This window comes from Podarcis pityusensis, assembly GCF_964106645.2.
Source record: "Podarcis pityusensis genome assembly, chromosome: 3".
NCBI classification, from domain to species: Eukaryota; Metazoa; Chordata; class Lepidosauria; order Squamata; family Lacertidae; genus Podarcis; species Podarcis pityusensis.
The window spans coordinates 68870539-68886893 of NC_138026.1; the positions used below are offsets into that span (position 1 = coordinate 68870539).

The 16355-nt window shown below is 41.5% G+C and overlaps 1 protein-coding gene across 14 annotated transcripts in view; it reads left to right on the forward strand.

Annotated features, from left to right (window-relative positions):
- Nucleotides 1-16355, forward strand: part of ARID1B (AT-rich interaction domain 1B) — a 347348-nt gene that overhangs the window by 283493 nt on the left and 47500 nt on the right. For all 14 annotated transcript variants that reach the window (XM_080998325.1, XM_080998335.1, XM_080998331.1 and 11 more), the window contains one exon: nt 16189-16334. In XM_080998325.1, coding sequence (XP_080854451.1) covers nt 16189-16334 — 146 coding nt within the window. The remainder of the gene's footprint in view (nt 1-16188; nt 16335-16355) is intronic.

The following is a 16355-nucleotide window of genomic DNA, read 5'->3' on the forward strand; positions in this document are numbered from 1 at the left end:
CGACACTTGCCTGTATATATAGTAAAATATGCTACATATACAAAAATTGCAGGAATTGGTATGGTATTCAAATATGCAAACCCAGTTTTAAGTGTGAGGAAAGCAGATATTCATCACAGTCCAGACTGGACAAATGTACTATTGCAGAGTTGCACTGTGTGAATACTATATTTTTCATAGGTCATAGGTGTGGGGGGGCATACAATGACCCAAACTATTGTGCGATGTGATGTGTACAAGAGGAGGTTTTTACAGAAGGAATTTCACTTTACGCCATGCTACCACCACCACCCCAATTATAGTTCAGACAATTGGTACAAAAATGTTTTAATGTGTATGCTCAGAATGTTGTTTGTTCCTTCTCTTAAAAGGGGGGAGGGTTAGGCACTTCATTTTAAAGTTTGGAAGTACTAGTTGGCTAGTTGAGACATATCAGCAATTAGTGGTCAGGTCACCATGTGAAAACTCATAAGCATCTGAATATTGCAAATTTTTATTCAGATGCTGAGTGAGGGCTTCTTTTCTCTTTATCTAGAACTTTTTAAAATATTTTTTAATTTTGTGTGCTGCCCTGAGACCTTGGTATATAAATCAACCAAACAAACTTACTAAATGCATGTCAGAAGGGCCTCCTGTGGGCACAGTCAAAAACAGCTTCCATGAGAAACCATCCTTGCATATTACATGGCCAACACTTATATTGGCTGACTCGACTTGCAGGACATAAGGGCCGGAATTTCCCATGCTAGACCCTATATTAGAGCTGTCAATTAATGCTGTAATTTTGTCAAAAGGAAATGCACAGTTGCAAAGAGAATTTATTTGGCCTTTGGATTCCTTGATACTCTACCACCTAAGACACTAAGCCTTGGATAGAGAGGAGTCTAAACTTGCACTAAAATGTTCCTCTTTGTACACAGAGGTCATGGCTCATTTTGATGTCTGTTGAACATGCAGAACGTTAATCCTTCAGATAGAGCAGGGATTGCCACTGGAAGGTAGATTAAAACATCTCATATTTGAGCAAATGGAACCTCGCACTTATCTGGATCTAAGGCTCAGTCTTTCATAGTATCATGAACTGCAATAGACAATAATAATTTTAATTGCGTTATGTTTCAGTTTACTTCATTCTTCGTAAACCCACTGCATTCTCAGCCTGTACTGCACTATCTGGGTTCAGTAGTGTGTGCACTTATTTGCAATTGAGGTGCATTGAAATAATTGGCCTGGTTTGCATAACTTGCTAAACCGGACTTTGATTTAGTGAAACCCACAGCTACTTGGCTTTTCCCTGGTCCTTTTTGTTGCCCGCCACATTCTGAAGTCCAAGTTTGGTTTAGTGTGTAATCTGAAATAGGGCTCGCTCGTGTTTAATCTCTCTCCACACTAACCACAAACTGTAACCAAGAACAAACTTTGGTTACATCTCATGGTTAGTGAGGAGAGAGATTAACCATGAATCTTGGTTTGGATGATAAGCTAAGCCGAAGTTTGGCTTGGTGCAGGGGAGGAGTCGTGTGGCTGCAAGTTCCTTTCAGAGCTTGCATCTTCATGTGGTCTCGCTAAGGCAAGGATTGGCTTGGTATGTCATGCATACCAGTGACACTTACTTTTGAGTAAAACTGACTCTTTATCATGTCAGGTCGTCAGTCTACTTAATGCACCTGATGAAAATCTCTTTATTTGGCGATCACTCGTAGCTGAGTAAGATTGTCTTCCATAAACACGGTTTTAACAGTGGGTCCGTAAGTGACTGTGGAGGCCAGTTCTGGATCCACACATCTTTCCACAATGGGGACATAGGTTTCTGGGTGGGAGTTGATCATGGTGAGGGTTTGCCAAGTGTGCCTTCCTCGTAGCACGTTTCTCCCTTTCATCCTGAGTTCAAGAGTATTCAAAGCTGGTAAAGGCTGTTCTCCAACTGGAATGCTCGCAGGCCAGTGTTTCCCAGTTGTTGGTGTTTATACTACATTTTTAAAGATTTGCCTTGAGAGAGTCTTAAAACCTCTTTTGTTGACCACTGGCTATACTCATATATGACCATCATGTGAATATTACGTTTCTGTGAAGTACTGAGAGAACCTGGGTTGGGTTCCCTTTTGCTGCCTGTGTTACACAGGCCAGTGACAAAAATGGTTGTGACTTAACATGGCAGAGTCAATGAAGTGGGGGATATGGTTGTTTCTGCTTTGGTGAAGTAGCATATTCTTTTTGGATTTGTACTACTGTAAATCCAGAATAACTGTGTTGTTCTTTGTATGGATGGGTTCAGAATATAGATTCTCTTAGCAATGTAAACTGCATGAGTCTGAATACATATAATCTTTTACATGCAGCTGAGTCCTCCATCAGCATTTTCCAGTGCTATCTCTGTATTTGTAATTCATTTTTCATATTGCTAGTGCTAGCAAAGCATTTTCTCCATATTTCCTCCAGAGCCTTGAGCATGCAAGACTGCTGATGGACTAGGAGCCACTGGCAAGGAAATACAGTTAACAGGCATGATGCATTAAAGTGTCAAGCAGGAGAAAACAGGGCAAAGATTTCAGAAGTCGAAATGCTTAAGTAAAAAATAATAATTCTTGGTAGGGCTGGATTTCCCCATAGCAAATTTAAATATTCACACAGAGCATGCTGAACTGCTACTGCATTGTCTGTATGTTTAACCCATTTGATCTTGAAAGCTTGATTTAAAATTATAATAATGTTTAAAAGCACACTCGTGGCATTCACATCTTATACAGCAGAAGGGGTTGAAGCAGCACCATAAATCCTCTTTTTAATTTTATCTCTTCCTGCGTTTTGAAGTCTGGGGTTGGTCTTTGTTTTTAGCCTTCCCTCTGAGCTGAGATATGATGATTTCTCTACTTGCAGCTGCTGTGCATAACAAGAAGGTTAATATTCCCATCCACGTTTGTATATGTATGCAAGCCAGGACATTTGTAGATGTAAGACTGCCAGTTGTGAATTCCCCACAATAAACTAAACTAAGGTAGTGATTTATTTATTTTTCAGCCTCATTTGGAGGAATTGGAAGTGTTATCTTTAGAACAAATCCGACTCACAGTAACGAATTTAGTGTCCTGTGGAACGTTGGTGTAAAACTTTCCCTGCTGGTAATGAAAGAAGCAAGATGTGTGGAGGGTGTTTCATGTTAGGTGCAGCAGCATCCTAATTTCTATAATTAATTACTGTTTTTGTTTTTGTTATGCCCCTACCAGAGCAGCTAGCAACAATATCAAAGCACAGTAAAATATCACAAAACAATAATTCAGTAACAAATCAGAGATAATACAAAGGACTGTTAGTCATTCCTATTAAAGTGTGCAGCTAGCTACCAGGTCTTACAGTGGTTCTTCCTTTACACTGAATCCTCATCCTAGTATTTTCATATTTAGTGATCCAAGGGATCTTAGTAAATAAAACTGAAATACATCCATTAGTATTGCTTGGATACCCAAGCAATAACTTCCAATCAGAGCAGCTATGTTTCAGCTTCCAAAAACAAATCCCCTCATAGACTCAGTTGGATGAAATGGAGTTTGCTTCTTGGCCTAAGTGATTGCATAGTGTTACTATGAACTGTTAAACAGCTGCTCCTCTTTGCCTCAAAGCTGGCTTCAATTCATTAATGGGTGGATTGATTCCTGTAGTTGTAAGTGACTTTCAAATTAAAGATAAAATATATATCCTAGTTGCTATTTTGTTTTTCAGCTGAACAGCAAGCAAAATTCATGGGATTTTTAAATTTTTTTTTAATATAACCCACGCCTTTCCCTTACCAAAAATACCAAACTATTTTCTTCCAGCTGGAACTTTCCTTTCTGTTTCTGGAACATCTCTTTTGTTCTTTCTTTTTCTTTTTCTTTTTTTTACAGAATACATTATGAAGTTCAAGAAAATGCCATAAGGCAGTTTTAGCACCTAAAAATACATGGAGTTTTAGATATAGCAGCATGATAGCTTATTTTGATTTGTTTTCTATTCTAACAATGCTTTTTTAAAACACCTTGTTTCAGATTTGTATGCTAGGTAGGAAGGTAATAGTTTTATTTTATTTTTAGCTATAAGCCATAACAAAACAGAAATAACATTCAGAGTTGAGCCACAAATTTAGCTCTTAATTTCCTGGCCACTAGCTTAGGCAACTTTATATGAGGTAAGGCAACATGAGGGGCTGGGGTGTATGTCAAATTTTGGGCTCTCCCCCCCGCTCCCCAGTGCAGTGTGTGAACTGCAGGTTCCGTGTCAAAGTACTCTTGCAGCCCACTTGACATGAAAGGTTAGACTGCCCTGATCTAGAGGAACCCTCCACTTTGTCTTGTGTGTCTTGTAACTAAGGGGGGGGGGGGAATAAGTCTGCTCTCTGTTTATATATTACTGTTGTAGTAGTTGTAGCCACTGAAGTATACTGCTAGAACACTGGGTTTGATTGCAGGAAACCCGGGATAAAACCCTTCGTTGTCCATAAAGCTCGCTTGTATGTTCTGTTTTTGAGAGATGGCCTCAGGAGTGCATAGTAGAGGCTTCAACTGAACCCTGAACAGCTAAATGCAGGGCTTCAGCTGGAGTCTCCATAAGAACAGGGCTCAGACTTTGTTATTACAGCAGCAGTCATCCTTAGTCTTAGCCTTAAATGGGAGTTGCAACCCTGTCTTACTAGCTAGCTACTCCTTCTGTGAGATGAGCCTCTTTATTTAAATAGAGCAGAGAAGACTGTGGTTCTCTTAGCGCTTCTGAGCTGGAGTCCTTCATTCCCTGAAGAAGGGGAATTTGACTCCAGAGTTATTTATGATTTATAGCCTCAATCTTACCTGCTTGACGGGATTATTGTGATGCTACCCCTTGCATAGCTGTACAGCAGACCAAACAGCCTGCATTACTAACTACCAAACAAGTGAAAGAATACACAACTGGGCTGTGTTTCTGCAACTTTTAGGTATTTAGGGTAGCATTTTCCTTTCCATGTCGCTGCATCAATTCTATTGTGTTTGCTGTGTTGGCAGCCAACTAAAATTTACTCTGAAAATATTTGAGTCTTTGACATGCTGGCATGAACAGATAACAAGTGTTTGTATAGTTTTTTCCAGTGTGATGAGATCACAGTAGCCAACCTCAAACAATGCAATGAATCCATTTGAAATTGTATGACTTCTGATATGAGAAGTAGGACAATGGTAAAAACTCACAAAAATGTACATTTCCTTAATGAAAACACTTCTTTAATTCCTTGAGAATTGAATAATAAAAATATGTGCCTGTGAGCTTAGCTTCACATTTCCCTGACTGAACTCACCCCTTGCCTAAACTAAACTAATTTTTATATAAAAAATGATCAGATAGAAATTTTATTTATTTATTTACACTTGAGATGTGCGTTTTCAGAACACACCCTGTTGCTGTTACTATAGGCCAATTGAAATGGTTTTTAAATTCTGAATTTTAAATTGTTGTGACCCGCTCAGGGACCTGCTGGTGGAGAGTATATAATAACAACAATAATAATCTCCTATTGTTGTTGTTATCATTATTACTATTATTTTGTGTGGTGCTGGTGATCCATAAATGAACATTCTTGACATTAGATTTGCGACAGTGTTTCACCAAATTTGAACTAGCTTGGTCTGGTTCACCCATCCTATGAGCCAGGAAGCACTGGGTGCTTTGGGAGCGGGGGTAATATCTGGCGGATTCATTACTGTCTGCATTGAAGAGCACATCCCCGTATGCACAATGCTTAGTTCATGCTGCACAGGCAAAGGGAAGGTATTGCTTTGTAGTTTTTGTTTTAAAACTTGTTGTTTTAATCCTGTATTTTATTCTGCCCTGGGAGCTTGTGACGAAGGGCGGTATATAAATTTAATAAATAAAAATAATAAATATATTTGGATTCTCAGAAGTAGTCTGAGAGAAGCTGCTGTGCCTTATTTATTTTCATTACAACCGCAAATTAGTGCACATTTCTTCGGTGCATGGTCACTAGAGCCACCTGCTCCAGGTTAATTCTGTTTACATGCTGTCAAGTGTAGCTCTAACTTGAATGTCATAGTAGCATCTACATCTATCACACCTGCTGTCAGGCAAACCAGCTACGGTACGCCCTAATGCTTTGATCCTCTTGCAGGCGCAGGAGTTCCCGAAGTGCATACACAGGGCTTCATTTCAGTGTATTGGGCAGCTTTCCCATGTCCAAAGGGATGTGCACATGCTGCTGTCTCCTCTCTAGCTCAATGGAAGTGTGCATGTTTTATCTGCATAAGACCAGGTTCAGCCCCCAGCTCCTTCAGTTAAAGCATCTCAGGTAGCAGGTATAAGAAAATAACTCTGCATGCAGCCCAAAAGAACTGCTGTGTTAGACAGTATTCATTTGATAGATGGCCCAACGGTCTGAGTCTCCATGAGGCAGCTGCATATACATCTGTATCATGAGGAAATCTACACACCCATGCAGGGGCTTCATGAGTGCTTTAGAGGGCGCATGTAGCTCTGGCTTCATTGCTTGCTTGCTTGCTTGCTTGCATGCCTGTTCTGATATCTTTTAAACTAGCATTCTGTTCTTAAGAAAATCAGTTCTTACAATTCATATTTACTTTCTGACAGCATTATAGTTAACAGAGTGAGAGTTCGTCCTCTTCTCCTTCTCCCTTCTCTCTCTCTCTCTCTTGCACACAGTCATAAACTCTTGCACTCCACTGCTTTCTTTGATAGCAATATCTTCCTTGGAAGCTCATGTTGTGGCAAGCAAGTAAAGCCATAGCAAAATTGTACATGCGAGAGAGTGTAAGAGAATCCCAGGAGGAAAATATGTTTGCAGATCTCACCCCCTGAATTGCTCTCATTATAATAGCCCATTTGATGTCAGGGTATGACAGATTATAAGCTTTTTATGGCGAGACCCAGCTCAAGAAAGATTTAAATAAAGTACTTCTGGTTATTGTGCAGGTCAGTGTGTTTAAATAACAACCCTTCAAATCATCCTTTGACATTTAAAAGAGAGAGGAAATATTGTCATGTGGCGGACCTGGCGCAGATAAAGCACAGGGCAATTTGGTCAGTACACTGATTTGTGAGTGCATCCTAACAGTCATTTTCCTGGTTTGTAATCAAGTGGGGCGCCCTTGCAGTGTGTCAATGTTTTTCAAAAACACCCCTGCTTAAAATGTTAACACAAATTACCCTCTTGAGATGCTACAATCCAATTCCTTGGTGAAGCTGGCACAAGCTAAACATTTCAAGCAGTAGGACAAGAAAGAGACGGAGCAAATACTATCCTGATAGGCTAAAGAGAATAACGAAAGGCACACATGCAGGCACCAAAAGGTTAGCCTCTGATACTGTACTTCCTTTCAATAAGTATGTTTTTTAGTTATTATTTTTGACCTTCTGAGTAGCTTAGCTGCTTGATGTGAATTAACTGTGGTCCGACTGTTATAGCTGTCCCAGGATGTAGGTCATGCTGATTTCCTGGCAGCAGTACCACATGTGGCAATAGGCATGTGCAGGGCAGTAGCATCTTCAGAACTCTGTGTACTGTAGGCCCCTATCTTATGTCATCCTAGGATTGCGGTACTTTAGCACATTTCCTCCTTGGACCACTCAAATAAGTGGTCCAAGTGCAAGGAGTGCAAGGAGTCCTGGACAATGCTGGAGCTACTCCGCATTCTCAGGTTAACCCAGTTTCCAAGAGAGGGCAGCACTAGTGTTTGGGGAAAAGCTGAAGCATAGCTTCTTTGCATGTCAGCTAGGTCTTCTCATATTACCTCAGCTGTGTGAATAGGAACTGGGTGGGCGCAACCCCCACACTGTCAATGTAATATACAAAAGGGACTGTTGACTTGTAATGCAGTGCTGGGGGTGTGCTTGCCAAAGACCCTAGGATGGCACTGGTGACTGGAAATTGGGTTTCTCATAAACAAGTCGTGCCAGACAAATCTCGTTTTTTGTTGTTTTTTTATAGAGTTACAAGGTTGAAGGAGCAGGGGAATGTACTCAGGAGTAATGTACCTTGATTTCACTAAGGGTTTTGATAGAGTTTCCCATGATATTCTTGTAGAGAAGCTGGTCAAATGTGGGCAGGATAATAATAATAATAATAATAATAATAATAATAATAAAAATAAATTTTATTTATATCCTGCCCTCCCCAGCCGAAGCCGGGCTCAGGGCAGCTAACAACAATCAAATAATCAAACAATCAAATAATCCAACATTCTAAAAACATTTCATTATAAAAATTAATTAAAATCAAATTAATGGCAACCGTTGAGCAAAATTCTGTGCAGGTTGCCAGAGGAGGGAGTCAGGCTGGGCCCTGACCAAAGGCCTGGTGGAACAACTCTGTCTTGCAGGCCTTGCGGAAAGATGTCAGGTCCCGCAGGGCCCTAGTATCTTGTGATAGAGCGTTCCACCAGATTGGAGCCGCAGCCGAGAAAGCCCTGGCTCTAGTTGAGGCCAGCCTAACCTCTCTGAGGCCTGGGACCTTCAAGATGTTTTTATTTGCAGACCGTAGGTTCCTCTGTGGGGCATACCAGGAGAGGCGGTCCCGTAGGTACGAGGGTCCTAGGCCGTATAGGGCTTTAAAGGTTAAAACCAGCACCTTAAACCTGATCCTGTACTCCACCGGGAGCCAGTGCAGCTGGTATAGTACCGGATGAATGTGATCTCGCAGCAAAGACCCCATAAGGAGTCTCGCCGCGGCATTCTGCACCCACTGGAGTTTCTGGGTCAGTCTCAAGGGCAGCCCCACGTAGAGCGAGTTACAATAATCCAGTCTGGAGGTGACCATCACGTGGATCACAGTGGCTAGGTCAGGGCGAGAGAGATAAGGTAACTGTTAGGTGAGGTAAGGTGAGGATGAGGTAACTGTTAGGTGGATTGGTAGCTGGTTGACTGACCTAACTCAAAAGAGTGCTCACAGGGTTCCTCGTCACCCTGGGGGAAAGTGGCAAGTGGGGTGTTGCAAGGTTCTGTCCTGGACCCGTTGTTGTTAAATGTCTTTACAAACGACTTGGGTGAAGGACTTGAGGGGATGATAAGATGATTTGCAGATGAGACTAAACTGGGATGGTTAGCTAATGCTACAGAATCAGGATTCAATAGGCCTCAGTGTTAACATCTTTCAAGTATTATAAGTGAATTTGTTTGCAGGTGAATGGTTAGGCTTTCATCTGTAAATGCCACAATTGGTTTAGAAACTGGTTTTTAAAATCTCAACAACTAATATTAATTTAACTTCACATACCAATGGAGTTTAGGGTGCAGAGGAGAGACTAAAGGCATGTTATCAAGTTCTTTTCAAGCTCTTCAGAAAGAGTGGAGCAAATAGCCCTTCAGTTGAAACAGCAGTGACAGAAACATTCCTCCCTTTCTCCCCTTAACTCCAGTAACCAACAAATAATGCTTTGACCTTAAGCATATATAAATATATTTAGCACTTGCTGTGCAATATATTTATTGGTGTTTAGTGGCCTGGAGGTTAATCAAAATGAGTCTGGCGATCTCAGCTTCTTTCTTAATGGACTCTACTTCATACTGTAGAATGGATGTAGCACAGTTTGTCACATTCAGTTATCGTTCTACTCAAAGCAAGAGTACCAGTGAGTCAGAAAGAAAAGATAAAATTCCTTCATGCCCTCAGTCCTGGAAGCTGCCTGTCACAGGCTATACCATAGGACACTTTAGTCCTCTAGAGCTCTATTGTATCCGAAATCAGATTTTTGCATAAAACACATTGTAGGTCTCTTACCATTTCATGTAAAGGTCCTTCCAGTGCTATTTTTCTAGAAAAAGAGGTGCCAGAACCACGAATGCCTCCATTGTTCTCTTATAGTGGCAGTGGCGCCCACCTGAGAGGTGCCAGAATGGAGTTCTGGTGAGTTCCAGCTGAAAAAAAGCCCTGGGTCCTTCTACTATATTGTAAGCAGAGTGTGGCATGTGCAGTTTATATATAATAGGCATGCAAAAAATACATTAGTACCAAAATTTATATCCAAACTGTTGGGCAGGTTAGATTTGGAATTTTACATTGTCAGATGATGTAGATATGTTGAGAGCAGGATTGTAGGTGCCTCATGCCTGGATATTTCTGGTCTTAAGAAGGCCTTAAGTAAATATTAACATGGAAAAGCTCTTCTACCACTTCCTCCTGTATTTTGCCTATGGGAATTGGTGATCTTTCCTCAGCTATTGGGTCTCCTTCATACTCTCACCTGCTGCCAGGCACTCTCAACTAGGATTCTTGTCACTTCCATGCCTATCTTTGAGCTCTGCTACCCATTTTGCCATCATCCACTCTCATCTGCCATGTAGCCATATCTGGCATGTCAGACTCTCAATTTTATCTTATCAGAATAATCAGACATGTCCCTGTACCACTAGAATCTCTTCCTCTGTGACCTAGTCTTTCTTTCATAGTTGTAATGAGGCCCCTGTTCCTCCTTTTGCCTCCATCTTTGCTAGCACCAGAGCATTGCACATCAAGGTAATACCCGTTGCTGCTACAACAAGAGTAATACTCCTCTTCAAAGCACTGTCCTATACAGCTACCTAGGAACTTCCAGATAAGAGATTGGCTTTGTTCTATAGTAAACTTTGCCAACCTGGTGCCATCCAGAAGACTTTGCCCTCGCAAGTCATCATCTAAAATATCTGGAAGTCCAGGTTGGTGAAGACTGTTCTATACTCACAGGAACCTAACCATAATGTGAATATAGTTGGGAGAGTAGGTCCTGGATTTCCTCTGGGACAGGGGTCTGCTTTTACAGCTTCTAAATTGTATGGGTGACCAATGTGGTTGGAGTTGGCTCAGGGGAAAGTGTGGCCATGCCCTGCTAAGCCATTAAGCTCATTCCATTTTCTTGGACCATTCACTATCAAAAAGGACATTTGATTACTGTGTGTTCAGCACATACCACATTCATGCTTTTAATCTATGCCCCAAAATGTAAAATTTAGACATCTATCTTTTAAAAAATTAAAAACAATTTTATTTCCCTGTGTGTTACGTGACTGATGTATGGCAAGGGACTGTTCCTCTGTGCTTTGAAAATCAGTACTTGCACTTTTGAATTGGACTTGGAAGCAGAAAAGCAGTTAGTGGGGAAAATTTAGCACTGGTAGAACTATGAAGTGAATAAGCTATGCTAATCAAAGTTCTGTAATCTGTAACCGATTGAAGCTCCTGAACCTTTTAAGAGGCAGCCCTACTTTTAATATATTGTAGTTATCCAGCTGGCAGTTTACCAGGACATGGGTAGGGTGTGCAGTCAGATGTCACACTAAACCATAGTTTAGTGTGACAAGAACAAGCCACAGTGAGCCTCAGGGTTGTGCGGTCTCCCTTTTCTTCTGGCACAGCTGCAAGGAGGACTTTGGGAGCTTTCATTTCAGATTTCTCTTATCTGTTAATGCAGTACCCAAATTGTGTAAGTAGGTCGTGTTAAACTTGTTCTAGCCTTGTACAAATCAGTAGTATTGCTGTCAATAACATGTCCCATATTTTCTGCTTGTGGTGCAGTGTAATTTAGGTTGTATTTTTCAAATATTCTTTCTGTGTGTATGTCTGCCTCCTTGGTTTGAACTGGTGAACCCTCCAAACAGAGTACAGAAGATAAAATTGCCTTTATGATGGTCTATTTCAGAATTGTAGTTTCATAATATTATTACACATTGAGTAAAGCTTTGCTTCTCTATTTCTTTCTTTAAATGTGGCTGTGAAATATTGTCCTTTTATATAGATATCCTACCTCCATATCCTGTTTCTTTGACAGGCAGTTTCAGTCTCTTAGCTGGAATAAAAAATTAGGATCATCAGATGAATAAACTTTTCTGCCTTACATGGCGCCCCATTGTTTAAGAAGCTGTCTGGGGGGAGAGATATTCACATAACATATCAATAGTATCCGTATATTCATACTGGAGTAAGCAGGTGCAGCACGTCCCATTTCACCACTCGAGGTGAAACAGGAAGTACTGCCTTGCCCCGCTGCTGCTGCTGCTGCTGCTACACACACTACCACATCTACTGCTGGTGAAGAAGCAGTGCCAAGACGATGGGGCAAGCAATATACCTGCAGGCATGAAACCTGGGGGACTTCTGCCACCTGAGGCAGTGGCCTCACCCTGCCTAACAGCCAGGCCAGCTCTGGGAATAAGATAATGCCTGTGTATTTCTCTTTAAAAGGCTTTTCTGCTATCATGGAGCCTTCCAAGTTCATATTAATCCATTGAAAGCCTTATATACCCGAAAAGCTATTTGCATAAGGGCTGTACAAATGTAACAATAATGTCACATGCTGCTATTGGTAGCTTTCCAACCTGATTTTCATCAAATCATAGCTTGCCATTTTATCCAAACAGTCAAATTGTGTGTTTGCTTACAAACCATGATTGCAAACTATAGTGTTATTTCCAAAGAGTTACATTGAGTTAACTCAGGCTTCCTCAGCCTCGGCCCTCCAGATGTTTTTGGCTTACAATTTCCATGATCCCTAGCTAGCAGGACCAGTGGTCAGGGATGATGGGAATTGTAGTCTCAAAACATCTGGAGGGCCAAGGTTGAAGAACCAGATCTGAGTTTACATGAGAATCACTCGCCTTTTGATAACTAGCATTTTCAGATACTGTAATGTGTTTTCTGTTTGTGTTTTTGTATGTAAGGTTTGCCTTTACCACACAACTTATTTCAAGTATATAACTATATAGCATTTGTTAATGCAGAGCAGGCCTCTTGTTACAGGGCAAGGAGATTATGTCAACCTAGACTCATGCTGCATAATAGTTTTTCCTGTGTTTTTAGGACAATTTAAAAGATACAATATTTACATAAGAAAAGCTTGATTTCACGACAGTCTTTCAAAGTTATGCCAAATGGTCCTTTTCTTTTCCCCCCTCCCTTTCTCATTATCCTTTGGAGAATTGCACAACTGTGCATTTTTAATATTTTTCCCTACAAGTCATCACAAGCTTCGTCAGGGGAATGGCATTGTATGTCAGTTGTCTCCTTCATATCAAAAGAAATCCTTTGCCTCTTTACAGAAAATGAGGAAAGTTTGCCTTCCACAGAGCAAAGAACAAAACTGACTTGGAAAGAATTCTCTTTGCTTATGCCACATGTTCTTTACATCTTGGGAAGTTCCCAGGGTATCAAGAACAAATTTAACCTAGTGTTAACTAGAACACATTTTTACCTACTCCAACATTAAAAACAATAAAAAACATAGTTTCCTGTTTATCTCTGAATGTTCAGTTGCAATGTTCACATTGGTACAAGTATTTGGGGGGGCGGCGACGGGAATCATGTTGCACATGTTGACTGCATTTACAGAGTAGAAAGAAAAATTGCATATTTATTTTCTCAATCATACATGCAGTCCTATACCCCAGAGGGATATATGGGAATCCTGTGGAACCACATTGTAAACTATTCATCTCCTGCATAATCTTCTGAATTTGGCTATCCAGATAGGAGCAGAACCACTGCAAAGCTTCCCCAATTTAAAAAGGATTCAATGGTTGGGGATACTGAAAAGGGATATAAACAACATCACCCACCCACTGTCTCTCTCCTAACAAAGGTGATCATACAGGGTGATCCAAGGCAGTCTCAGTGCCAAATCCAGGCCTAAACCTCAACTGAAATGGACCAGAGAATCATCCTAACCCAAAAGATCCTTGCCCAGGAAGGGGGCTTTTGCGGTTGGTTTATGATTATTTAGATCTTCCAGGTGCAAATAAGGATTTTTCAGAAGTGTCTGCACCACAACTTTTTTTAGGCAGCCTGGGACCACTTCTTCTCATAATAAGGCATTAATCACCTTGGCCCAATCAGTCATCCTGCCCATACAAGATTTCATAAGCTAGGAAAGGCAAGGATCAAACATGCAAGTGGTTTCACAGATCTGCTCAAACATCTTGTTCACATCCTCAAGCTGCATCAATTGGAACTAATCCAACAATACTGGACCAGATAGCACATTGGACACCTCAAGTCGACCTACCAAAACTCTGGAGTCCAGATCATAGCGGATGCAAGCAAATTTATCGTGCTTTGCAAACAAAATGCAGGAGGCAATTGGTGATTCCAAAATCTTATTAGGGCTAGAATGCTATAGACCACCCAGAGAAGCTTTGCTAAACAGAAGTGAAAGTATGTAATGGAGGCAGTGAGGAAACATGTGTTCATCTTTGCTGCCACAGAGTACCATTGAGAATGAGCACATACTAGTGATCAGTTTCATATGTCAGCTTGTGTTCAAATAATCTTTCAGCTTTCTTCATCATCCTCAACCCCAGGGTATACCATGAAGCTACCCAAGCTTTTCTAAGTGAGGGAGGACATTTGGGAGGGATCATGTCAACCATTCGGGTCATCTCTTCATTCCATAGGAGCATTATTCATATCAGCCGGGAAATCCCCCAAAGTCCTCTGGAATCCATAAGGATTCATTAAGCTCCAGGGCTGGACCACCTTCATTGTTTTCATTCTTGCAGAGAGGAAAAGTCACTGTCATCCTCAGCAGGTCTGAGCATGACAAAGAAACAGATGTAAGATTCCCCACTCTCAGAACACCCTCTTAACTGTTGGTCTAATCACATTTTGTGACAGCCCATGATGGTAATAAAGTCTTGACCCACCCTAGATCTCATGGCCTTGGTGTGAGCATTTATTACCTGCAGAACCAACAGCCTGGAAGGCCTCACCAGCACATTCAGTACCAGCTCTGTCATCTCACACAGGAAGGCTGCTAGGCAGTGGGATATGTGGTACACTCACAGAATCCCTAATCTGTTCCATTCACCCAGCACAAGATTCAAACATTCTAGATTTGCAGTTAGTTGCATAGGAAACCAGGACAAAGAGAGCCAGTGTGGTGTAGTGGTTAAGAGCGGTGGACTCGTAATCTGGGGAACCGGGTTCGCGTCTCCGCTCTTCCACATGCAGCTGCTGGGTGACCTTGGGCCAGTCACACTTCTTTGAAGTCTCTCAGCCCCACTCACCTCACAGAGTGTTTGTTGTGGGGGAGGAAGGGAAAGGAGATTGTGAGCCACTTTGAGACACCTTCGGGTAGTGATAAAGTGGGATATCAAATCCAAACTCTTCTTCTACTACTACTGACTTCCTGTTGACTACACAGAAGTTCCCCTTCCCGTTTCCCCTTCTAAATCTTACCTGTTGCTAAACCAACTAGCCAGGTGGGCACGGCTAACTCTCTGCTTGCCCCCATTCAGGTCCAGGTACAGGCGAGGTTAGCCAGTAGTGAATGAGGGAGATCTTATTGTAAACTGACCTTGCATTTCAAAGCAGCATCTGAAGACCTGACATATAGCTGATAGGACAGCCAACACACCTCCAGCTGAAGGAAGGACCAGAAAATGGAGCAGCCCTTAATTGACTGAACCACATATCCCCAACCCAGCTCACCCTGTCCCCTCAGAGGGCCCTTCTATCTCCACATGATCCAAGTAGAAGATAGGCAGGTGGCACAGCATCTGGGCAGATTGTCTGTTCTTCTCCCTATCCTGCTTGGGGTGGGGTGGGGTTATTGGCAGATGTATACCACGCAAGCATTAGGTAGAAGAGCAAGGAGTGGTATTTCTGTGATTTCATCGAAGACTCCATTAAAACAATTTTGGATTAATGTGTTCTAGCTTCACTCAATTTGTGTAACTGCATCTCTTTCCGTTGCTTTTTTAGTTTTGTTTCATTGTCTTCATGGCTTGCTTTTGTAGTATGGTAGGCAAAGTGGAATCAAAAGAACTTTTCTTTCTAAGAGCTATCTAGCCCTGGCTTCTTCGTCTTCTTCTACGTATACCAATGGCAAGCACTTCTCTCTCTCTTTCCTGTGCTTCCATCACTTTCTACATGTCAGCCACACAACAACTTGAACCTCATATAATATTAGGCTGTGTCCATTTTAAATTAACATGTATTTTCCATTTAAAGTTCTGCATGGTACTTGATTGTAGCTTGGATTGTAGAACGAGCCCCAAAATGTTAATTACTAATTCAGTAATAAGCTCCCAACAAATCGGTCCCCTCCTCATGCAGGCAAAGACTAACTGGCTGCCTCTTCCTTAGGTGTTTGTGAATGCTAAAGTATGAATTCTGTGACTAACCAAAGTGTCCTGTGCAGTAAGAAACATAATAAGAGCTTGTGCACGTGTGTGTGCTTTCTCTTCACTCAGGCAAGGCAGTTTTCCTGTCATCAATCAGAGCGGCATTATGGGATCCAGCTCTCCCTACACCCAGCCAATGAACAACAACTCAAGCCTGATGAACCCTCAAGCTCCTCCTTACAGCATGGCACCTAACATGGTGAACAGTTCCACAGGTAATGGTTGGTAACTTTTCA